General features: G+C 34.0%; 1 protein-coding gene across 2 annotated transcripts in view; it reads left to right on the top strand.

Annotated features, from left to right (window-relative positions):
* LOC117171465 overlaps positions 1-26,322 on the top strand; it is a 213,826-nt gene that overhangs the window by 167,023 nt on the left and 20,481 nt on the right. Inside the window, exons 2-8 of one of the 2 annotated variants that reach the window (XM_033358809.1) lie at positions 8,475-8,731; positions 19,830-19,996; positions 20,390-20,590; positions 21,177-21,743; positions 21,933-22,323; positions 22,397-23,213; positions 23,292-23,582. In XM_033358809.1, coding sequence (XP_033214700.1) covers positions 8,475-8,731; positions 19,830-19,996; positions 20,390-20,590; positions 21,177-21,743; positions 21,933-22,323; positions 22,397-23,213; positions 23,292-23,582 — 2,691 coding nt within the window. Of the gene's footprint in view, positions 1-8,474; positions 8,732-19,829; positions 19,997-20,389; positions 20,591-21,176; positions 21,744-21,875; positions 22,324-22,396; positions 23,214-23,291; positions 23,583-26,322 lie in introns of both variants that reach the window. The other variant, XM_033358808.1, reaches the window with a different exon arrangement.

Here is a 26,322-nt window from a genome sequence, read left to right as displayed (position 1 = left end):
AAAAATTGTTTTTTCTAAGTCCGAAATTAAACTATTTGTTTTAATATTTGTCTTCTTTAATTGAAAATGCAAGTATTTAGTGAAAAATTCATAGATTTTGTTGAAAAATTGTATTTTTTGTAGAAAATTAATCAGTTTGCTTATATTTTAATTTTACTGTTTAAAAAGTATTTTACAATCTTAATCGATTATGGGTAATAACACAAAATTGGATATAGAAAAATGCTTCAAACAAAAGTTGAAGATGGCAGGGAGAGCCACTGGTATAAATTACCTTCACTTCGATTTTAAAGGTTATTTAATCGGATGAAGGTCAATTTACTGTGTATAACAAAAGTTAAAAATAAATTTTTAAAGGTCAAAAGATATCAAAGACCTTCATCATTAGTCTAAAATCAAACAACAACATGCAAAAATGACTTGAAATATATTTGTTTAAAATATAAATCTTTTTTCGTTGTATTTTATTTGTTAAAATTTTTTCAAAGATAGGAAACCAGCCAAGAGTCAATGACTACGACTTTCTGATAGTCTCTGATAACTTTAGTCCGCAAGATTTTGCTGTTCCCAACCACAATTCCGAGCTAAAACTCATTATTTAAACATAATCGAAAATTTGACCTTCATTCGACCTTGCACTCAATGATAGGAAGAGCCGAAATCGAAGGATCAAAAAGCGACGTCGCTATGAACGCTTGGCCGCCACAAGCCAGTTATCCCTGTGGTAACTTTTCTGACACCTCTTGCTGAAAACTCTTCAAGCCAAAAGGATCGATAGGCCGTGCTTTCGCAGTCTCTATGCATACTGAACATCGAGATCAAGCCAACTTTTGCCCTTCATAAAAATAGAATTTTGAACGTAAAATTTCCCGCTATTTCCAAATCTAGCGTCAAAAGTAGGGTTTCCCATTTAAAAAAAAAATCACTTTCACTTTCAAATAATCTTGAAAATAGAATTCAAGGTCAAGGCCATTGGTATCAGTAGTTAAACCCCTCTTCTCCTTTCAACTTTTGTCTGGAACATTTTTCTATATTCAACAAAAATTCTGAGTTATTTGCCATAATCAATTAAAATGGTCCACCCTGTATATGGATATGAACGTACAAGTACAGAACACAGCTTCTACCATATACAATACTTTATGGTACATATCGCGACTTTACAATTCCGAGTTTTCAACCCACATGGCAGTAGTGCATTGAACTTTTGCGTATCGCTAGTCAAGTATCGACTACCGATAGTCCAGTCCCTGGGAATACCTACGTTTCATGTTCTCCATAAGTCTTTAATGTATTTATTGCATTCAGCAGCTTCTGAATGAATTGCAACCACAACTGCTTCCGAGACGAAGAAGTATGTTTTTAATTAAGGGCTTTCAAGAAAAGTGAACGGAAGCTGTCTTTATGACGCTTCAAAGAGTTGTGAGGAAGAGAAGAATTAGGTCACTTGACTCCCTCAAGAAAGGAAATTGCTACACATAATTACGTCTTATGTTACCTCTTGCGTGAACCCTCTTTCAGGAAGATTTTTTTTTGCTAGAAATACATGACTGAATTAATATCTAAATTTATCATCAGAATTGATAATTTTATATCTATCCAACTATCTACTGTGTATTTGTATACATTTTAATTCGTGTGAAAGGTTATAAAATTGTATATGCCAATCTACTGAGTGGACTGCGCTATAGGCAGTTGCAGCCTTTTATCTTCAATTAAGCGAAGCTAAGTAGAGCTAACGACGAAACACTTCCTGCTTGTATCTATAGTATTCAGAAGAGGTGATTGCTATTGTCATCAAAGCGAACTCCTCTTTCAATAAAGAATGACCTCGACGTCCTGTCCTTCGTTCCTCTTGGCACCAGCCTCTCGCCTGTTTACGAGATGAAAAATCGCCAATGGTACTAATTGTCCTGATTTAGGTCGAGTCTATCGACTATTATCAGCTAACTTGTTAATTTCTCATATACCGGTTAGTTATAATCGCCGCTTGATGATACAGATCCACCCTGCACAAGATTAACGATTAGAACATTGAAGATCAATTTATCAGTGTCGCGAGATCTAGTATCCTGACTTTATATCCTAGAAGTAGTTGGATAATTAAGCTCTTATTTAATAATCAATTATTCCCATAAATTTTAATGTTATACCAGTTTCTCATCACACTCAATTGAGAACTGATGATCTTCTGGAACGTTTGAATGATTTGCAATCCTGTCGAAAATAATGAGAGTGCTTCACTCTCCTTTTGTGCTCCGGTCAAAATTGCCTTGGCCAGGTCCATGGTTGTTAGAGGTTATCGTCTCATCTCAGTTTTCCAGCCATGTCAGCATGCTAAGGAATGCCGATCTGATAGAGCGTTATTGTCTCTACCCTCAAGCCTTTACTTGATATACATACGTATACTTGTAATCTTCGTGGACTCTTTCTTTATTCAACAATGGACCCTAAGCTAATGATTGAGTTTGGCTGAAGAAGAAGGTCAATCTACTTTTTCTTCATGAGCTGTAACATCAACGTAATCATATTATCAGTACATATCTTTGGTCCAAAAACTCTATTCCAGTACCAAAGCCATGCACGTGCCAGTGAAGCCGGAAATAAAAAAGTAGTCAGTAGTTCTTTTTTCGATAGGGAGGCGATACGCTCAATTTCATATGGCCAATGAAACTGGCGATGGTGGCGTTTCTTAACTTATTGCCCTCATAAGCTATAAATGCCTTTTTCCATTTACGCACTAACGAGCCCCCTTACTTTTGCGTCATAATGCTTGCATTCAGTACTCCCTGAACTCCCCTCGAACATCGTTTTGCGCAGTAGTAAATCCTGATCGTTTTCTAAGCCCTCCCGTTTTAAGACTGTCGCTAATACATTTAAGTGTCGCTTCGCCAATCACTATTCTCCACACTGACAAAAGATTATTCTTCATTATTCTTTCCCTTCTTCGCACTTTCAGTGTTTCATAGCTATGTTGAAATTTTTCATCTTCTTTCAATGGCTCGTGTATCCCCAAACTGAAACGCATTTACGAAACATTGGAAACTTGGGTCTCTCAGTTCAGAATTCTTTGTTCTTTATGGGTCGAACAAGAAAAATGTTCTTTAAACTTGAGAACCTTCAACTTTTTTCTTACCAGAGGAAATTAACAATTCCTCTCAGGTTGAATTACAATCTCTTACACGTAAAAAGATGTCATATCTTCAAGTACAGGCTTCAATCCGCTGGAATGTTTTGCAATTATTGTACCCTGCAATCATCGGAAATCGGTACAAGACCCTGACTTTCTACACTTCGAACGAATCTCCAAAATAAGATGAACCTCGATATATACCCGGATTTCAGTAACAATTAAGCATTTTTAAATCCCTGACTCTACTGAAATTATCAACCCCATGTCCCAAAAATATCTTCGAAAAATAAAATCTTTCCCCATAACTTAAACCTCAATTACCATCTGCTCTCAGAAGCTAATAGCCAATTCTGATGCTCTCCGAATTGAATTTGATGTCCCTAAAAAAATAAATATCAGCGAGAAGGACAGTTGTAGTTGTTTTTTCGATAAGAGCCAGATAAGGGCGTTATAGTTGGACGCAAGGTATAAAGGAAAGGAAGTTTATTGGTCCGCGGCTGGTCGTTTGTACTGAATGGCGAGTCTTGAAATGGAAGAAGGCAAGGGACCAACGTAATCTTGTTTTTTTTTCTTTTCTTTTTTTCGGACCCATCGGGGGCCTCTTGGAACTCAACGGGCTGGTGCGCCAGGGACTGGTCCGCGATCTACCGTAACCGCATTCCTCCTCATCCCTACCTCCTCTTTCCCTTCTTTACTTACCCCACCTCATCGTACCTTAACGCCTTCCTGTGCTTCCACCTTCGCCATCCTTCGTATCAAATCCCTCTTTCTCAATCGTCATGCTTCTCACCCTTTCGCGGTTTCCCATCTCTCTTTTAATTTTTTTTCCAGACATTACCTCGGAACAAAAGAGGACCAGACTACGTAACGATGCGCTACTGGATTCTTAAAGGCAGTATCACAAGTGTGTGTGTGTGTGTGTGTGTTTGTGGGTGAAAGCAAAACCTGTTATGGGATACATAGAGCCCCTGATAGGTTAATTTGACGTATAACATAAATTCTTCACACCAGTAAATAATTTCACCAATTTGTAAACTATAGACTCATTATTTCTGCAACTTTGGGCTATAGAATTTTGCTGATAAAAAAAGTATAAATTGATTGCTGATAATACTGGTATCTTCGAGGATCAACAGTAATGCGTGTTCTTTGAATCAGTCGGCTCGTGCGAGTTGTATGGACAATTGAACAGGGGATTCATTAAACCCTTTCGAAGAAGCGCCTGATATCTGGGCGTGATAATCTGCTAGAGTTCTTCAGATCTGATGGTACGCCACTGACCGCGAGGTGTCCCAAATCTCGAGTGAAGATCGTGACCGCCATTTGCCTGTCTCACACGTTCTAAGACTGCTCTGTTCGAGTGCAGTCAGTACAGGAATTCCCGTACTCCTTTATCTCGTAAATAAAACGAGAAAACGGAGTAGGTCTTCGAGCTTGCAACCTTATCAAGATTCACGTAGAAGCGTAATACTCGTCCACGTAGGTGGCTCGCGGATTTCCACCTCATAAACTAAGGAAGAAATCCTAATTGATACGTATCATCTGAATAGCATCGTCATAACTAATATTTATAGCGGAAAGAAAACCAACTACCACTACCAAGAATCAATCATTTTATCGTTTTATATTGAACCACTACTCGTAGAGTAGTACTACTATTAGAATTCCGTTCCTCTTCTATGAAACGATTTAATTTCTTCTGCCAAAGGATTGTCTCCGAGAATCTGAAACAATGTGGACATTGTAGATGTGGGTAGGTGTGCCAGGAACAAACCCATACTGACATCAGGAGCATTGTTCTCGGACAGTGAGAGTGTGACATGTTTCGCCACTTTAGATATAACTAATGTTCTGCTGAAAAGCAGAAGAAGGTCACGTTTTACAACTTCGAATGTAACAAAGACACTCAAATATAATAACATAAAAAAATCAAGAACTTTGATCCAATCATCCTGTCTATTTAACAATGCTTTCTTCAAACATGTGAAATAAGAATTTACTCCGAGGAACTTTTCTTGGAAAGTTGGAATACAAAAAGTCTTTAGAAATATAGATACTTGATCCACACGTGTTTTATGCAAATGCTGTACTAACGAACAGCAATAGCCATGTTTTGTGGAATAATGTGCTCATAAAGTGGTTATGCAATATGTTTTATCACTTTGGAGATAAGTGATGCTTTGCTAAAGAGTAGAAGAAGGTCAGGCCCTAGAGCCGACAATATCTTTAAAACAAAGACACTAGATTAGAAAGAGAAGCCGAACATCGATTGACTCTAAAAATTCAACAAACATGACTGATGCAACATCAACTACAATCTTCTATACATTTAGGAATTTATTTTCCTTTGAAATTACCTATACGCCCTTTAACTCATTCCCAACATACACCAACTATACGTGAACAATGAATTTAAATCAGAAGAACCTTTCTCGGAAAGTTGAAGCTTATGATCTATAAAAATAAAGATGTAGTTGCTACAGGCATAGTTTATAAAGGCGTGGATATATGCTACACTAACCCTTGAAAGCACCCATGTTTCCGGGAATTAAGTGCTCATAAACTAATTTTGCAACATGGTTTATCACTCTAGAGATAAATAGTGCTCTACTGAAAAGCAGCAGGTTAAAAAGAAAAAAACGAAGACACCGCTATGACCATAAACATAAATTAATATCAGAGGCCTAAAGTAAAAGTACCAGATTATAAAAACAAAATGATACACATTAAAAAATTATGAAATTTTCAATCGTAAAATTTTTTCTATCGGCGAATTTTCCTTCAAAGGTTTTGACTATAGTTCGAAGGTTTGAAGGTTTGAAGGTATAGTTAGAAGGTTAAAGCTCTCTAATAAAACCTGTAGTCACTTCTTCCTTGACTTACTTCGAAGATTTTACAAGTTAATTAAGCATATTTTACTTTAGAATTCGGAATAATTGATATTGCACTAAGGCAATTTTAATAAAGAAACTAAAAGATTACAAGGGACATCAAAATATTTCGCAGAATTTGAAATATTTGAGGGTAACTTAAAAATCCAAGATGTTTAAATGAATTTCAATAATTTGTGGGCATTTTAAATCGATAGCAAATATGTCATGGTGTTCTTAAAGGTTCTAAGACATTTTAAAGAGATCTAAAGGATTTTTCGATATATGAAAAGATTTCAAAGAATTTATAATAGTTAATGGTATTTTAAGACTATAAGGATTTTTCAATAGATTTCAATCAATTGAAGGATTTTAAAGAGTTTAAAAGATTTTATGGTATTTTGAAAGATTCCGAGGAATTTTAAAGAAATTTTAAAGATTTCAAGGGATATCAAAAGATCTCAAAGAATTTGAAATATTTGAAAGTGTTTTCAAAAGTCAATATTTTTAAATTTATTTCATGGTAATTTTAAAGCCTTCTACCAATTTTAAAGAGATCTGAAGGATCTTTAATGATATCAAAAGATTTAAAGAAGTTGAAATAGTTGAGAGTATTTTAACACTCCAAGATTTTTCAATCCACTTCAATAATTTGTTGATATTTTAAAGGATTTCAAAGATTTTATGAAATATCAAAATGTTTCGAAGAATTTCAAATACTTAAGTGTATTTTAAAACTTTAAGATTTCGCATATTTTAATTTTTTAAATTAAGATTAAATAATATTGCACTGGGACGAATTTAATAAAGAAACTGAGATTATACACATTAGTCATTCTTGAAAGGAAGATAGTACACATAAAATGGGACAGCTTCGACGGTAATGTTGCGCGGTAATTATTTCTATTATTTGATCTGATTTCTTTTAAAAAGAATAAAAAACGGTTGTCAATATGTATCTGTATGATTATTCATAGTATTTGTTGATTTAGAATAAGCCCGCACTTTCTGGCACATGCGCATTTGAAAACTTTGGCACCCGCTAATAGTCACCTATCGCATTTCAACAAACTAAAAAGGAACCCTCAATAAGAGTTCCTTTAGAGCCAAAGTTCTAAAGGATGCCAACTTTCACTTGAGCCATAATATTACGACAACTCCTAACAAGCTTGTAGTCATAAAGTCAGAAATCGATTCGCGGACTCTATAAGACAAGGAAAAGGACTTCGAATTCGCTTTAGGCACCTTGTAAGGGGATAATTTAGATTTGCACGGCGGCTCAACTGCCGCAACCATGAATTACTCGCGCTTTCTTGATATCTTGGTTCATGGCGAGAGTAGTCTCGAGGTTTTACAGCTGACGGTTAGCTGTCTTGTCGGTATTGCCGAAGAAGAAAGGGCCGCGAAAGAGCGGCCCTCGAGGGCACTTTGCATAGCGATGCTCAGCCTCATCGGCTATGGCGGACCTCCCACAGGACAACCGGCTTTGGCTTCGCGACTCTACCTTCTTCTTTGCGCTTCTTCTTCATTCGCATCCTTAACCTTCTTCTCTTTCTCCAACCTCCAACCTAACTGATCTCTCGATCTTGCAACCACCGCAATCCCAGATCGAGATTGATACACTTAAAATAAATACGAAAGAAAATGGAAGACTTCTCCAATATTCTAATATATGATTTGGTTTTAATTATCAATATGATCTTAAGATCAAGAATTAATGTAGCCCGATCACGAAGGAATCTTATAGGAATTTCAAGGTGAGATCAGATTCGAGTATTGAAACCCGAGTACAGCTTCAGGCTTGATAGATATAATATATGTGCCCTTAACACAGACATTCACTATTAGCATCTTGGCAATAATTGAACTCGAACAAGTAGCTGAATCACATACATACTAATTTCTTTCACAATCTTCATTTAATATCAGAGTTAAAAATACTATTTTGGTACAAACTATTTTGAGGAGGGAAGCTTCCAAATTCAAACTTTCCTCATAATGCAAATTCCGTTTTCGTCAACGAATCACTTTTAAACCAACCTTTTACTTCGTGGTCTGGGACCCAGGAAAGGGATTATTCTGAAATTGCATCAAGGCACCTATAGGATCACGACCCTTTAGCGAGATGAAAACAATGGCGATTAAGAGATCGGCTTTGTGTTTGCAGAAACAATAAAACAGAGAGGACTAAAACACTCATGCGATAACGGAGGAACGCAAGGAGCTTTGAAAAACACGTATGTCCTATTGTTGAACCTTTATTGCACTCTGAAGCCTCAAACAAAACAAGGGCGTCGAGAAAAATACGTTAATGGTGTAATTACAATTAGAAAAAAAGGGTAGAATCGGAACGGTTTTTTTTATCTCAGCGTTTTCTAACTGCTGCCAACTCCTATTTCTAGTTTCCTAAGCAATCATATAATTTGGATTTAGTTTTGATATTAACCTAAATGTTTTTTTTTTTGTTGCAGCGGAGTCTGATATGTCGACCTTTGCATTAAGGACGGAACATTTTAAATCTTGGAACAAACCTGTGACCTCGCTATTTACATCAGACACGAGGCCAAAAGCCTTGAAAGAGTTATACGAGGCCGCGGCGATAGTAGCTGTAAAAACTTTGGATTCTTTAAGAAGAGATCAAGATGGCAGTTCTATGGACATGTTCCTATGTACTCCTGTCCTTGGCAAGAGAAGGCGAGATCAAAGTCTTGACATTGAATCTAGAGTCGTAAGTATCAATATCACTAACCTACTAAAGTTTAATCAAGACCGAATGAATTCTGAATTAAACTAACTGTCCTTGATTGAATTTTAAATACCCGAATTTTAAATTTCCTAATCGTTAGGAAGAGTAAAATGGCTCGTATATCATTTGAAAATTCCTAAAAAAAAGTGTGTAGTCATTAGCACCCATAAATTCCAAAGGAAAAAATTTCCACGAGGAATGGAGGAATTAGTCAATAATGGGGTTACGGTTCGCTACATCAGATAATACACCTGTTCAGGTATACAAGTTCGTGCCGCGAGTGTCTCGCAGAGGATTAGGTTTGGCAAATCCGGTTCAGGGACGGTCTTTCACTTTAAGTTTTTAAAGACTGTCCCAGCGGATAGTCGATCTATTCAAAGGAACAGGTTGAATGGGAGATACCATGGGATGCTATAGATAGAGATATAAATTGACCGGCACCCGGTGGTCTCCTCGCTCCTGGTCAAGCTTTAAGAAATCAGTTTCAGGTGTATCTCGTCCATGGAGGCTGATTTCATTCACACGTCAACTCACTTTTTGCATTCTCATTTTTTGACAGAGAGGTCCTCTCAAATAATCTCGTCCTCCATAGACGCTGAGACTAATTGTTCAACCTCAACGATTTTTTGTATCAATCCAATCACCCAGTCTTCAATAGGAAAGAAAAAGCTTTCAATTTAATTAACGGACATCTACACATCCCTTTGTTCGAGTATGATGTAGGTCTTTGGCTCTAAAAGTTTAATTGGCTATTTCACCTTTATAGTAGAAAAGCATGACAATGGACTCTAGACCTATTAGGCCAATTAGAAAAACACCCTAATCCGAAACCAATATCATCTCGTTGAAAGGGATAGCTTAGGGGCTTTATTCCTATTTCGTACCCTCTAATTCTGATAAAAATGACTACCGTGTTGACAAACACTAGTGACTCAGAATCTATCTCGACATCCCATAAATGAAAGAATAAACATCCCTCGTCTGGTACACCTCGTGGTCTGGCAACGCTGGAAATTCCACCCACTCTGTTCTGAGGTTTCTCTCGGGGCCCGTAAGAACTCTCAAAGTGTGCGATGTAGATACGAAGATACGAAACTCAGATTATAACGGGTGATGAAAATTTGCGATTTGAAAATACATTCTTCCAAAAAACATCCCAGATTTTGGAAAATTCTTTGTGGAATGATTTACGGTAAACCTTTGCCTTATGGCTTTTTGTTTTACGACCAGTCACAAAATGCTGAACCCACAGTTCAGTGACAGATTCCGGAAAACATGTAAACGAGAGAAATTTATAGTTAGGTTTGACTTTACAAATGTAACTGGCAGTGACTTTTATGGATGTTATGCCGGCTCGTAATTTATACATCTTACGGTTTCTGCTGTCAGATTTCATATTTCATATTGCACTGACTTTAGGGATGCAGGTGGTACAAAAGAAGAAGGTGTTTAAAAGAATTTGATACGTTCACCTGAAGCAGCAGAAAGTCGATCTTGATCGAACTTTGACCGACATGCGAAAAAAAGTGAAATTTTTACTAATATTTGATTTTTTAAACTAACAAACATTAATTTTAAATCAAAATGTTGAATTTTCAAACAAAAAAGATACATTTTCAACTAAAAATAAAATAGTTAAATTTTTAGTTAAGAAATGAATTTTCGATTTAAATAAAATTTCAACCAGAAAGATGAGTTTTCAACCAAAAATATTAACTTTCTACTAAAAAAAAAAAAAAACGAATTTCAAACAAAATACATTAAGTTTGATCCAAATAGTTGAATTTTTATTTAAAAAAGATTATTTTTTAACAAAATAGTCAAATATTTAACAGAAGAGATAACTTTTCAATTAAAATAATGATTATTCTAAGACAAACATGAATTTTGAGGAAATTCAACTGCAATAGTTAAGTTTTCAGTTTAAAAATTAAGTTTTTACAAAAAAAGTGAATTTTCAATTGAATCGTAAAATTCTCAATGAAAGAGATGCATTTTTAACTATAAAATTTAAAGCTTCAATCAAAAAATAAGATTCTGTCAATGTAGTTCAACTTTGAAGCAAATAGTTGAATTTTCAATAAAAAATTATGAATTCTCAACAAAAAATGTAATAGTTTATATTTCCGCCAGAAAGATCTTAATTTCAAATAAAAAGAACATATTAATACTTTTCCGGTTAAAAAACTTATTTTTAGAACAAAAATGATTATTTAACAAAATATTTGAATGTTCAACTAAACAGTTACATCTTAAACCAAAAAATATTAATTATCATTTAAAAAATTGTAGAAAATTTCTTCCGAAAGCTCGATTTTGAATTTTAGCGTCTATGTAAACGGTAACAGTACTTAAAATTATCATTCGATCAAAAAGAATATAATGCCTTGTAATTTTTTAGAGAATTTTGAGCAAAAAATGGTCATGCTATGTAATTACGATCTTCAATTTCAATTTTCTCCCAAGAAGATAATTTGTCTGGTTCAAATTATTTTTTTTTATAATCATTCAGCATCCCCACATTTCAGGAGCAAAGTTATTTTTGAACAAACAAAATTAAAATTCAATTTTGTATCGTTGTCCAAGCCTATTTTGAAAACCCGCGGAATTTTAATCTTAAAATTGTCGGTTGATTTCCTTAGAATTAGCTAACTTTTTCACACAAAAAAATGTTATTTGTTTAGTGTAATAATATTATTTTTATTTTATTAGTATTCATCAACCTAATATCTCCGGTGTAATTCTGAGTTTGTTATTTCTTCTAAAAATTTAATTTTTGATCGAAATCAGCTGCCAAATTCACTCGAATTTTAGATTAGTGTCACTTTGAGTTTATTAACTTCCAAATCCATTTTTTTGAACCTGGAAAACTTTTTTGAATCTATCTTTTTTGGGCTCAATTTAGCAATGATTCAGCTCAGAAGTGGACTTTTGTTTCACCTTTCAATAGTGATTTCGATTTTCCACTGTACAAAATAGAAGATTCGTATTCTATAGCATAAATAGAAAATTGGTATTCTATAGTACAAAATAGAGATTTGAATTCTATATTACAAAATAGAGATTCGTATTCCATAATATAAAATAGAGATTCGTGTTCTATATTATAAATAGAAAATTCGCATTCTATAGAACAAAATAGAAGATTCGTATTCTACATAGAATAAATGGAAGATTGGTTCTCTAAAGTATAGTATAAAAATTATAAATATAAGATTCGTATTTTTTAGTACAAAAAAGAAGATTCGCATTTTATAGAGTAAAATAAAGATTCGTATTGTGCAGTGCAAAGTGGAGATTCGTAGTCTATAGCATAAAATAGAGATTCGTGTTCTATATTATAAATAAAAGGTTGGTTCGCTGAATCTATATAGATATTCGTGTTCTATATTATAAATAAAAGTTTCGTATTCTATATTACAAAATAGAGATTCATATTCTATGGTTTAAAATAGAGATTCGTGTTCTATATTATAAATAAAAGATTCGCATTCTAATAGAAGATTGATATTTTACATAGAATAAATGGAAGCGTAGTTCTTTGAATCTATAGTATAAATACTATAAATTGAAAATTCGTATTCTGTAATACAAAAAACAAGATTCGTATTTTATATTTCAAAGTAGAGATTCGTAGTCTATAGTATAAAATAGAGATTCGTATTCTATATTATAAATAAATGATTGGTTCGCTGAATCTATACAGATTCATGTTCTAATTAAAAAAAAAAAAGATCCGTATTCTATAGTACGAAAAAGAAAATTCGTATTCTGTAGTACAAAAAAGAAGTTTCGTATTCTATAGTATAAACAGAAGATTGGTATTCTAAATTCATATTATAAATACTATAAACAGAAGATTCGTATTCTGTAGTACTAAAAAGAAGATTCGTGTTCTACAGTGTAAAATAGAGAATCGTATTCTGCAGTACAAAAGGGAGATTCGTATTTTATATTTCAAAGTAGAGATTCGTAGTCTATAGAGTAAAACAGAGATTCGTATTCTGTATTAGAAATAGAAGATTCGTATTCTATAGTACAAAATAGAAGATTCGTATTCTGTAGTACAAAGAAAAGAAGTTTCGTATTCTTTAGTATAAATAGAACAATGGTATTCTAAATCCATATTATAAATACTATAAACAGAAGATTCGTATTCTGTAGTACTGAAAAGAAGATTCGTGTTCTATAGTGTGAAATGGAGATTCGTATTCTGCAGTACAAAATGGAGATTCGTATTTTATATTTCAAAGTAGAGATTCGTATTCTATAGTATAAAATAGAGATACGTATTCTATAGCATAAATAGAAAATTTTTATTTTCGAGACACCCTATACTTTGCGTATTCGACAAGGCCGTGCAGGTCGCCGGCAGGTTACGTAGGTATCTTAGCAAAAGGGAACTCCTGTGGCGGCCGGCGGGATGATCCTGCCTCGCTCTACGTTTTCCCCGTTCCTTCTCATTCTGCGTTCGTCCTACAACACGTCGCGACGCGGCGTGATGGTGCTAATGGACCCCGAAGGAACCAACTTGTACCGACCAAACCCCCAATAGGAAATCCGCCGCGTAAAATCATACATCTAGATTCTAGAGTGTATATTTTACAAACACGTGTACAAGCCAAGAATGCTGTATACACCCTTTTGAAGGGCAACATAAATCCGCGCCGCACTATCACAATGTGGCGATCAGCTTCAAATTCCCGAGCAATAAATCCCCCTCGCGATATAATAATTGGATAGACTCTAATCGGCAAAAACCTGTAATTAAATTCGACAAGCTCATATTTCAAATCAACACAAAGTATGCCAAAACCAGTTCATTAAATTACTCAATTTGAATTTCATTGCTGAATTATTTGCAGCCTTTTCCAATTCCAGACTTCACGGTCCGAAATGCACTCCGACTAGGGGAATATGGTGATTTTTAACAAAAATAGGGGAATTAATTATTTTTAATGCAATTATTTTACACAGTTGATTTCTTCAAACAAAGAAATAATTTTTCAACTAAAAAATACATTTTTAACAAAGTATTTCAACTTACATCTAATTATAGTTGAATTTTTCAACTACAAGGCAAATCTCAAAGAAGACGATTCATTTTCGACTAAATAATATCAATTTTTAACGAAAAAAAGACGCATTGTCTACAAAATATCTCATTTTTCAAAGAAAGAGATGTATTTTAAACTGAAATGGGAAATCCTTAATCAATAAAATTAGTTCGAAAAAAAATTGTCATTTTAAAAAGTCGAATGTTTGGGAAAAAGTTTATTTTTAAACCGGAGGTGAATTTTCAAACAAAAAGTTGAGTTTCGAACCAAATAATTGAATTTTCAAACAACAAAGGTGAGTTTTTAATCAAATAGTCGTATTTTTGTTTGAATATTCGACAATTTAATTTAAAATTCCTGATGATAAATTCATGATAATGAATTCCAAACCCTAAAGGACAAACTTTTTATCAAAATAGGTGAATTAACTGCAAAACATTGTGATTTTTAACAGAAAATTATATTTTTATCAAGAAAGGTGAATTTAAAGAAATCATTTCTTATAAAAGTATCGAATTTCCAAACAATAATAATTGAACATTAACCAAAAAAGACAAATTAAAAAAAAAGTTCAATTCTCAAACAAAACTGATTAATTTTCAACCCAGCAGTTGCATTTTGAACCAAAAATATCAAATTTGTTCCAAAAGAAATTAAATTTGTTCCAAAAGAAATTAAATCTCTACCAAGAAAAGTTTTTTAATTGAAAAAATTAAAAAATGTCAACCAAATCGTCGAATCTACGAGCCAAAAAGGAGAATTCTCTACAACACAGTTGAATTTTCTTTTTGAAAATGTACATTTTTAATCACACCGTTGAATTTTCTATAAAACAGTGAATTTTTTAAACAGAAACTATGAATTTTCATTTAAAAAGCTGATTTTTAAACAAAAATGGTACAGTTATATTTACATTAAAAATAACAATAATTTTTAACCAAAAACCAAATTAATTTTCAATAAGTAGTTTATTCTTAAACTAATAAAACAAATTTTGAACTAGACGGTTTTCAGCGTTTATCCAAGCAGTTGAATTTGCAACCAAACAAAATTGAATTCTCATATAAAAATTCAATAGTTGGTATTTCAACCAAAAAGCTATTTTTCAACCAAATAGTTCAATTTTCTTTCAAAATAATAAAATATTCTACCTACAAATACGAGTTTTCAACGAAACAGTTGCATTTTCTAACCGAAAAAATTTTCTATAAAATAGTTCAATTTTTAACTAAATAATTTAATTTGAAACCTAAAATGATTAACTAACAACAAGAAATGAAATATTTCAATTTTCTGTTTTAAAAAAATGAATTTTACCTACAATAAAAAACGATTTTTTAACCAAAAAGTTAAATCTGGACCAAATAGTTGATTTTTTGTTGAAAATAATAGAATTTTCAATCCAAAAAGATAGATTTTGGAGAACAAAGTTTGAACCAAATTCACTTACAATTTCAACCGAAGAGATGAATCTTCAAGTAGTAAAATAAATTTTTAACAAAGTACAAAGTTCCAATTTCAAAAAAGATGTTGAGTTTCCAAACAAAAAGATTAGTTTTTTACGAAAACTATGAGTTTACAAAAAAATACGTAAATTTTCAATCAAATTGTTGAATTTTTAGTTCAAAAATTAATTTTCACAAAAAAAACACGAATTATCATCAAATTAATTCAATTTTCAACCCGAGAGATAGATCTCTGACTAGTAAAATGAATGTTTAGCAAATTAGTTCAATTTTTACCCAAGCAGTTACATTTTTAATAAAAAAAATTTTTTTACCAAAAAAGACAAATTTACAACAAAGTACATTAATTTTCAACCAAATAGTTGAGTTAATACTGTCAGACTATCTGTTTTTAACCAATAATAGAAAATAAAAATTTTCAATAAAAAGAAGATAATTTTCAATTAGAAAAGAACAAGTTAAAAAAAAATAGGTCGTTCTTCAACCAATGAAAATTATGTTTTTCAAAGCTGATCAACTTTTAATTAAGTGTTTGTATTTTCAACTAAAAAAGTTGAATATTTAAATAAACAAGCGTCTAAAAAAGAGTTTCCAGCTAAATAATTAAATTTTGTACTAAAAAACTACCGATTTTCAACCCATAATGGTACTTTGAGGAGTCTGGAAAAGGCAAAAGTGGTTCAGGGTCGTAAATTATGCAGACAATAAAAAGGCGCCTTTATTTTGCACGAAATTTAATGGTCCCATAATCACGCGGTCACATTATCGTCATTTAGATGTTGTAACGTTCACCTGAACCAAGGAGGTCGTTTTATCCTTGACAATACATGAATTATTATCGTTTTCGGAACCTTGATTGCTCAGGCATCCAAAACAAAAACTGGGAAACCATTCGAAAATAGTGATGTCATGAAGATTTAGAAATATTATCTTTAATTAAAAAATAATAATTAATTTAAAAAATATAAATATGAAATGAAATTTTCTGAAATGCTTGAAAAAATTAAAATTGGTGTTTTTCTTTTACAAGTAAAGCAAACAAATACTTTTCTAAAGAATTCTTAATTTTATATCAATAGAACCCAATGATGAAATCCAACAATTTTCTTTTAAAACTCTACTATTTGTTTAAAAATTGAATTATTTTGTTAAATTCTTTTTTTAGTTGAAAATTACTTTTCTTAACTGAAAATTTGACCAATCCGTTTTTGGCTAAAAATTGATGGTATTCAAGTGAAAATTTACCTATTCAATTTTTCTTTGAGGACTCTTTTTAAAATTAAACTTCTTGGTTGAAAGTTGTAATACACTGATCAACGTTCCTTTTATTTAAAAAAATAATATTTCACTATTGACATTTTTTCGTTGAAATTAATTTTTTTACTGAAAATTTAAGTATTCTATTTTTGGATTAAAAAGATTTACATCTTCCTAGGACCAATATTTTAGTAAACGTGAAACTTTCAATAAAATACATGAATTTCCCGCAAAAAATTAAGTTTCAACAAAATAGTTAAATTTTGTTAAACATTACTTTTATTTAAAAGTATAATATTTCGCCATTTTGTTAAAAGATCGTTTTCTTTTTGATCGAAAATTAAATTTTTCAGCAGATAATTTAGGTATTCAGCTTTTGGCTTGAAATTGATCGTCTGTAGTTGAAAATTCAACTAGTTAATTTTTCATTCAGAATTAAGGTTTTTGAATTCAAAATTCAAGTAATTGGTTGAAAGTTTAACCACTTTGTTAAAAATGTCTTTTATTGGCTTAGGATTTCACTACTAAGTTGAGAATTTGTTATTTCGTTGAAATTAATTTTTTAACCGAAAATTGAAGTATTCTATTTTTGGATTTAAAAGATTCACAACTTCCTGAGACCATCGAAAAATGTTTTTTAAAAAATTGAATTTTTAACGAACAGTTTATTTTGTACAAAATATGTAGCCTTTTTGGTTTGACAATTTAAAAATTTAGTCAACATTTTTTTCTTCCATGAATAAAAAATCTTTCTTGGTTTGAAATTCATCTGTTTTAGTTGAAAATTCTATTATTTGGTTAAAAATTGATGTATTTTGATTACAATTTATTTGTTTGTTTGTTAAAAATCAATTTTATCAACTATAAATTAAACCAATTCATTTTATGTTTAAATTTTATTGTTTTTAGTGTAAAATTCAACTCTTTAGTTAAGAATTAACTTTTTGGTTCAACATTCATACTTCCAGGTTGCAAATTCAACTATTTGGTTGAAATTTTTTATTTTTTTTTTCATTAGAATTTCTTTTGCCTGAAAATTTTACTATTTGATTCTTGGATTTAAAATATTTACAGATTACTAGGACCAAAAAAAGATGCTTTATAAAATGTTAGTTAAAAAAAAACATGAATTCCAATCAAATAGTTGATTTTCTGAAGAATAGTTTAATCTTCATCCTTAAAATTCATCGTTTTTAGTTAAAAATTCAAATATTTCGTTAAAAATGCATGCTGTATGATAATTTTTTTTTTCTTGAAAAATAAATTTTTTGTAAATTAAATTGAAATATTTCTATTTTATGTTGAAAATTGATTGTTTTTCACTTGATATTAAACTCTTTCCTTAAAAATGAACTTTCTTGTTAAAAATTAATAATTCCGGGTAAAAAATTCAACAATTTGGTAAAAATGAACTTTTTGGTTGAAAATTCATAGTTGTTAGTGGAAAAATCAACTGTTTTGTAGAAAATTTCCCTTTTTGGCTTAAAAATGTAACAATTTCTTTGAAATTTTTCTTCTTTCTTAAATCTAAAATCTTTCGTGCTTGAAAATTCATCTCTTTTAGTAGAAATTTAACTATTTTGTTGAACATTCGTTCCTTTCGCTTAAAAGTTTTACTGTTTGAGAATTTAACTTTTTTTATAATAACTATTTGGTTTTAACTTAATCTGTTTTATTGAAAATTTGTATCTCATGCTTGAAAGTTCAAATATTTGTTTCTAAATATAACTGTTTGGCCTACAATCAATTTGTTGATAACTCAAATATTTGCAAAAAGAATCATATTTAGCAGTCAACTGTTTTCTAAAAAATTCGACTTTTTATCTTTAAAAACTCAACTCTTTCGTTGGAAATCCATCTCTTATACTAAAAAATTAATCTTTTTTGTTTAGAAATTCAACTAATTTTATTTAAAAGAATGTTTGCCCCTTTTATTCCCCTATTTTCGTGAAAAACTACCCTATTTGTGTCTTTGAAGTTCACTAAAATAGGTTTTGTGTTTTCTTTAGGCGTTTAGAAAAATAGCTTGACGTACTTTCAGATTCGCCTCTCTATGAAAAAGGGTGTGAATATTTTATATGAAAATTCAAAGCTGACCACAGCAATATTTGCTATCTTAAATGCCCATTGGCCTCTTGAAACGATGCAGCTATTAAGTGCATCCGCAATTAAATTAATTGCTATTCGAACCATAAGACTTTGAGGAGCTGCAGTGTTTCGTCTATAAAGATTATTTTTATGATCCTAATAAACCTACTCTCTCAGGCCTCAGTTCACGAGCTTTCTAAAGGTCGTTGGATATGTATTTTTTCTTCCACTATTATTTTTTCGCTGGATTTTTATTACTTCTCTCTGGGGGGTTATGCAATATATCTTCTGGTAAAAGAACTTTTTTTACATTCCCGAATCAGGAGAAGAATTGGGAACAATAAAAAATAATATTCCTCTCATCTAGTGCGAGATAATCTGCTGAAAGTTCTCGTGTGGAAGGTAGTCCAAGTAAAGAGAAACCAGTCGGTAACGTAATCTGTTCCGTGCATGAGATCCAGTTTGTCGCGCGATGACATTCGACAATGAGAACACCTACGCAACGTCTCGTCATAAAACCAAACGAGGTTTAGATATTTTTCCACTCCAATAAAATGCAACCCAATACCTGACAAGATTGAGAAAATATCTTGAGATTTCGTTTCCCTGTTCCGAAATCTGAACTCCTCACGATTTTGATTTATATGGGACAACATACAATCTTATTTACTTGTTTCCCTAACTTCTATCCTTTCATCATGTTAGGTATTCATTAATTATCATCCTCCTTGTTCAATCGCTCTTACAAAATATTTCCCATCCTGATGATTTTCTCTTAATCTTTCTCTTTTTTCTGACACCTTCCTTTTTTCTTCTTGAAATTCTTTGTCGTTAAACCATCTTTCTTTCATCTACCGCCTCTCCTAACCATTTAAAAAATTCCCTCCAACTTTCGTTAGCTTATCCCTTCCGTCATTTATCAATAAATTATATCTTCCTGTCCATGATTACATTCTACTTCAAAACTTTATCTCTTTCCTCATCATCCTTTTATCCGCTACCTGCCCTAACTTCAAAAAATATCTTCTCCAGACTTCCTATAATATTGTGTTTGTGATCTCACATTGGAGGTTCAAGGTTTGTGTGATGATCTTTGAAGAAGAAGGGGACACTGATTAATAATCGCGATATTTAAGCAATTTTTTCAAGACTTCACGATTTAACAACTTTTCCAATTTAATTGTAGATTTCTAATTTTAATATTAATTGCAGCCTGCCGCTATCGAGGATCTGCGAAGATGGACATCAACCGAGGCACTTGGGGATGTGACAGTGCCACCGGACTGCATGTCCAGAATCTTGGGAGATACGACCGATGACAGTGCTGTTGATCACAAGCTTCCTAGTCCCGAGGAACAGGTTCAGGCTGTGGCACTCAAGTGAGTAGGATACTTGACATTACCATATCTGGGATCCTTACTTATGCACCAACTTTGCACTTCAAGTTGAATATCCTCTACTCTCCAGTCTAAACCTAACGAAAGTCAATAGGTGGTGCCTCAAGTTTCTGTAGCTCCAATGTTGTCTACATTTACTAGGCACGAGTGGAGAGAAAATATTTTTTAGTGCCGTTCCACTTATGACTGAAAGCTTACATTCTTAACTGTTAGCTCATTTAGAACAAAAATAGACTCAATTTATGAAACAGAATAAATATTTATATATTGATACTGAAGGGCGGATTCAACCATGCTAGATTTTAGATTTAGATTAGAAATATTTGAATAATTAGTCAGCAAATCCAATAAAAATTCCAAATCAATCATTTGCAGATTCCCGGCAGAGATAGTAGCTGTAGATGTGAGTGGAAGAGGGTTCTATCGGATGTCAATGCGAAGACGATCCTTATTATCTGGACCTGAAAGACAAGAGACAGCCGTGAAAAGAAGGTCGCGTCCCAGGAGGCCCAGAGGGAAGAGACGAAACACGATCGCTGGAACTGATCAGAAAGAAATTCGTCAAGCTATAGAAGGGTCAGTATAATTTGCACTCTTGGTCTCAAGTCAACTGCCCGGTATCTGTTTACTATCTAGTCATCGATTATTTATTGTATACTATCTGCTACATCTACTATGTAGATTTGAAATCTAGATCTTCTTGGCTTTCTCACATTACAAATTCTGGCTGTTACAAGTTCTTGTCGGCTATTATTTTATATAAGGCAGCATAAACCATGAAGTTGCTGCATTATTTTTCTGACATTGATGTAGTCTAAGAACAATATTTATGTAGTCTCTAAATCAAAGCGCTTCGAGTCACAATATGTAGGCTTCAAAGAGTAGAAGTTCGCCACTTAAGATTCTGTGCTACCAACGATTTATTATTCCCGTCTTGAAGTTGCTTCGATAATCTCGCTCGAGTATCAGCGGTATTGGCTAGCATGAAGGAATTATATAATCCGTCACGCTCGATAAAATCCAGTGACTCCTCCTGGTTTATCGAACGATGCAAAATTTTGTCTACCAAACTTTCAGTAAACTTATGTGTAAATCTTTTGGTTATGTCTACGCTGAGTCAAAAATGGTACAGAATTTAATCTAAAAATTAATCATCTTTCAGGGAAACGACGGTGGATGAACCTGATGACATAGCAGGACCATCAAGAGCGCATCGATCTGCAAGTACCGATATCTTGGGATCTTCAAAGAAGCATTCGCCCTTAGAGAAGAAATCGCATTTCAATACGCTGAAGGCATGGGGAATTTCAAGACTGAAACTTATCAGCCCCAAGAACAGTCAAAGCGCGCAACAGCTCCAACAACCGGAAGCCGATACTGGCTCAGTGAGTCCTGAAAGGACGGCCGAAGGCCAAACGACCTTACCGGAAGAGAATAATATCTACGAAACCGTGACGACCAGACGAAGAAAGGACAAGTCCCATGAAAGAAAACCTAGTTCATCCAGTTCTAGTGGTAAAAGTACTTCCAGTATTCCAGTCTCTGTTCCTAGCTCGGACAAACAGCTAAGTGTTAAATTAAGAGAAAGTGCTGCACAAAGGAGAGAAAGAAGAAAAGGAAGCGGCAGAGACGACGCTCCTCATTCCAGTTCCGGAAACTGGAGCGCCTCCTCCGAAAGTGGAAGGGCCAGTATTGGAAGCGAAACGACTACCACGACGCACCAACCTAGGTATCAAAAATCAATATTAATCCTTTTAAAACTTAAATTGCCCTCTGAAATCAAGATAACTTTCATTCTCCTCAGGAAGTTTCTCATCAAGAGACATTTGCAATGAAACTTATAAAAGAAAAAATATTTCAGATCGACAACAACAGCTTCCATTGGCACGTCATCAACATCCTTGTGCCATGTTCGTAGGTTCAAGGGACGAGATACATCAGCCTCATCTTCAGTCACCTCTGAAGGCACCTTGACCCCAGATATCATTCATGATATCGGACCGGTTCCCTTTTCAGACGACGGGGAAACATCCTCTGTGTATTCTTGTGATACAGAAGGATACTACACCTCCTTCCACATGGATTCTGGCTTGAAGACTTTGAGGGAGGAAGAAATACTTCCACAGAGTCCTCTGGTGAGGTCTTGCAACCTCGATTCAGATCCAACATCTCCAGTCGTTGAAAACGAGTACGAATTGTTTGGAAGAGGATCGACTTCGACGACCACAAGTTCAGCGGGAACAGTCTGTACTGCTCTCTTAGCTCCTCCACCGCCGGAAAGGAAATCCAGTTTAACGGTGGTTGCAATGGTAAGATTTCTTCAAACTTTAATCCAGTAATTTTATCTAATTTCCCTTTTCTAATTCACTCGAATCATTGCAGGTTCATGGTCAGAACAAGCCAGGCGGTGAATCTCCCGACAGTGGTCACAACACTTCTTCATCTCCAGTAGAATCCGCGTCAAGTCCAGCTTGCACAGGAAGATCGTATTCGGAATTCGAATACTCGGAATCGAGCGACCTGGAAGGATGTGACCGCATCGAAAGGATTCGCTCTAAAACCGCAATCAATACGAGTAGAATTCCATCCATGTGTGTCATCACCCCTCCAGGATCAGATGACGAACATGCAAAGGACAGGGATAAGAATAAACAGGGGAACAATGAGAGTCCCGGTTCAGTTTTAATGTCTGCGACAGTAGGAACTTCCAAAATGGAGGTAATCAATGGTCAGGATAAAAATCTCTACGCGACTGTTCAGACCGTTTTACCACCTCCAGAACAAAAGGCGCCAGTGCAATCATCAGTTTCTACAAAACTCAGTCCCCTCAGTGGAGTTCTAGGAAAACTTCGTGGTGTTCTGCCTCTGACGGGAAAGAAGCATCAGCAAAAAACAAACATCCAGGAATCCGTCAACCCAGACTCCGGCGACTATGTTACCATAGCCGACGTGAGGAACAATAATGACAAACTTCCGGATTCCACTCTGACAATTCGTTCTGCCGTTACTTACGCGAATGCTGATCTTTTCAAGAAGGATGCGGAGTATGTTAGCTTGAGTGAATTGCCAAAGAAGCCGGATTCTTCTTTGGAGAGGAAGAGACAGGGTGCAAGAGTAACGCTAGATTCGGAGGGAAAGGTTGTTTACTCGTCAGATAGTTTAAGGAGGAGGAAAGGAGCTCACACGACATTCAACCCAGGTTAGTTTTCTATCGGGATACATTTTTTTAAGACACGAATCAACAGGAAAAAATAATTCGAATTCATATCGGTTTCAGGTCCTTTTGTGAAGGAAGGGGTTTCGCCGAGTCCTTCTCCATTGCTTCACCGAGCTCATGTTAATGTGAGAGCCGTCAACAGGGCGACTGATTCCGTTGATGGGAAGCCCAAGTCCTCACCACCAACGTCTCCCCAACTGGGGAAAGTCATAATCAGAGCTGCAAAGAGTCCGGATAGAGCAGCGAGTCCAGATTACGTCAGAACTCCATCAACAGTTGTCAGTCCCACCTGCCCTACGAGTCCCCATAAACAAGTTCGCGGCGCTTACGTCAACGTTCAAGGCGACGAAGGTAAGACGCCCTCTGATCCGAGCACTGATCATGATGATTGCACTGGAAAAGGTAGATTAGAGGGCACTCGATCATCCGCCGACCATCACCGACCTTCGACTAATGTAAACAGAACGCGAGGTCAGTTGCTTTCGGGTAGGGGAACCTATCGTCCTGGAAATCCTAAAACGCGAACCCTAACACCCACTAAAATTTATACCAAACCTCTAAAAGATAACAAACACAAAACTTCTCTCAATAATTCTCGAGACACTGCATCTAAAATAACCAGGGATGAGAACCATCCTCCGGAAGAGTCTAAAATTCAGTCCGAAAGTGAAACCGATCAAGTATCGTCGCTAGTCACAGACACCCCAGTCTCTAGAAATGAACGAAAAGTTCTTAACCCCAACTCGAGGCTCAATTTTGAAAAATCAGTGCGTCTACAAAACCTGACACCGAGTGGTACCACTCCCAAATTATGTAGAAAGCTTTTAGTATCGGATTTAGACACCCCTGACTTCTTTATAAAAACGGTGAGACCTTCTCATGATAAAGAAAACGGAATTATCGTGAACGGTATAAGCAAGATTGAAGAAAACGCGTCAACTTCAAACAGCGATAATTCAGTTGTAGAAAATATTGACTCTCTCACTTCCAGCTCGGTACATTCCAGTTTTATCAACTCTGATTCCATAAATTCGGATAGCATCAATTCAAAAGAAAAATCAGAGACGAAAGTTGATCGTAAAGTAAAGAGAAGTGAAAGCTACCGAATGGCAAATAGTCCTATTATGTTTATCAAAAAGTTCGCCAACCATTCCGACAAACCTTCAAAGATCTTCAGAAGTCCTTCTGAAGAATTGCAGGAGGAGCTTTTGAAAGAGAGGATAAATTATCCTGACACGGTTTCGAGTCCCGAACCACAGATTGACCAGAATTCGGATTTCGAAGTGAATCTAATTACATGTCCTGTTCCCACAATTCCGACTAGTCCTAGACCCAGAGCATTGAACCTTGAACCTGTGAAAGCCCTTCAGTATTCAGGAAACGATACAGAAATTTGGTAATTAGTGAAAAAAGCTAAACGTTTCGATAGTTAGTAAATCCTTTACAGATTTTTTAAAAACAATAGATTTGGCACGATCAAGATTACATTTACAAATTTCTATCAGACTTAATAGTTTTATAAATATATTTTTCTCACAATAAAACAAATTGAAAATGGCTTCTTTCGTAGCCTGTGAATAGGCGTTCCGAAAAATGGCGGTATACAGGTGAGTGGTTACGAAACTACTTTACAAACCTGAGAGTTTCCAAGACTCTTATTACAAACCCTAGAGTTTCCCAGTCTCTGATTGCAAACCCTAAGGTTTGTAAAAAGAGGCTTGAAAACTTTACAAACCCTAAAGTTTCCAGGTCACTGATAGCAACCCCTAGGATTTGTAATAGGATAATTTAAAAAATGTCAAACCCTAAAGTTTTAAAGTCTCTTATTACAAAGCCTAAGGTTTGTAATAAGAAGCTTGTACAATGAACAAAACTTAGAGTTTCCAAGTCTCTTATCACAAACTCTGGAGTTTCTAAGTCTCTTATTACAAACCCTATAGTTTTTTAATCTCTTATTAAAAACCCTAGAGTTGCGAAGTCTCTTATTTAAAACCCTAGCTCTCAAATCTCTTATTAGAAACTCAAAAGTTTAAAAATTCTCTTATTACAAACCCTAGGGTTTGTAATACGATGCCTGGAAATATTACAAACCCTATAGTTTCAAAGTCTTTTCAAAACCCTAGAGTTTACAAGTCTCTTCCAAAAACCCTAGAGCTTACAAATCTCTTATTATAAACCTTAAAATTTCCAATTATGTTATTACAAACCCTATTGTTTGTAATACGAAGCTTGAAAAGATTACAAACCCTATAGTTTCTAAGTCTTTTTTTAAACCCTAGAGTTTCCAAGTCTCCTAATACAAACCCTAGAGCTTCCAAGTCTCTTATTACAAACCCTAAAATTTCCAAGTCTCTTATGTAAAACCCTAGAGTTTCTAAGTCTCTTATTACAAACCCTAGCTCTCAAATCTCGTATTAGAAACTCAAAAGTTTAAAAATTCTCTTATTACAAACCCTAGGGTTTGTAATACGATGCCTGGAAATATTACAAACCCTATAGTGTCGAAGTCTTTTCAAAACCCTAGAGTTTACAAGTCTCCTTCCAAAAACCCTAGAGCTTACAAATCTCTTATTATAAACCCTAAAATTTCCAAGTCTCTTATTACAAACCCTAGAGTTTCAAAGTTTCTGATTGCAAACCCTAGGCTTTGTAATGAGAGACTTGAAAAAAATTGTAAACCCAAAGTTTCCAAGACTCTTATTACAAACCTACAGTTTCTAAGTCCCTTATAATAAATCCTAGAGTTCCCAAGTATCTGATTACACACTTTAAAATTTCCAAGTCTCTTATTTAAAACTCTAGCTTCCAAGTCTCTTATTAGAAACTCAAGAGTTTCCAATTATGTTATTACAAACCCTATTGTTTGTAATACGAAGCTTGAAAAGATTACAAACCCTATAGTTTCTAAGTCTTTTTTTTTAAACCCTAGAGTTTCCAAGTCTCCTAATACAAACCCTAGAGCTTCCAAGTCTCTTATTACAAACCCTAAAATTTCCAAGTCTCTTATGTAAAACCCTAGAGTTTCTAAGTCTCTTATTACAAACACTAGAGTTTTCAATCCTTTTATTATAAAACCTGCAGTTTCCAAGTG

The sequence above is a fragment of the Belonocnema kinseyi genome, chromosome 4, assembly GCF_010883055.1.
Source record: "Belonocnema kinseyi isolate 2016_QV_RU_SX_M_011 chromosome 4, B_treatae_v1, whole genome shotgun sequence".
NCBI lineage: Eukaryota > Metazoa > Arthropoda > Insecta > Hymenoptera > Cynipidae > Belonocnema > Belonocnema kinseyi.
This window is presented reverse-complemented; position numbering and strand designations above follow the sequence as displayed.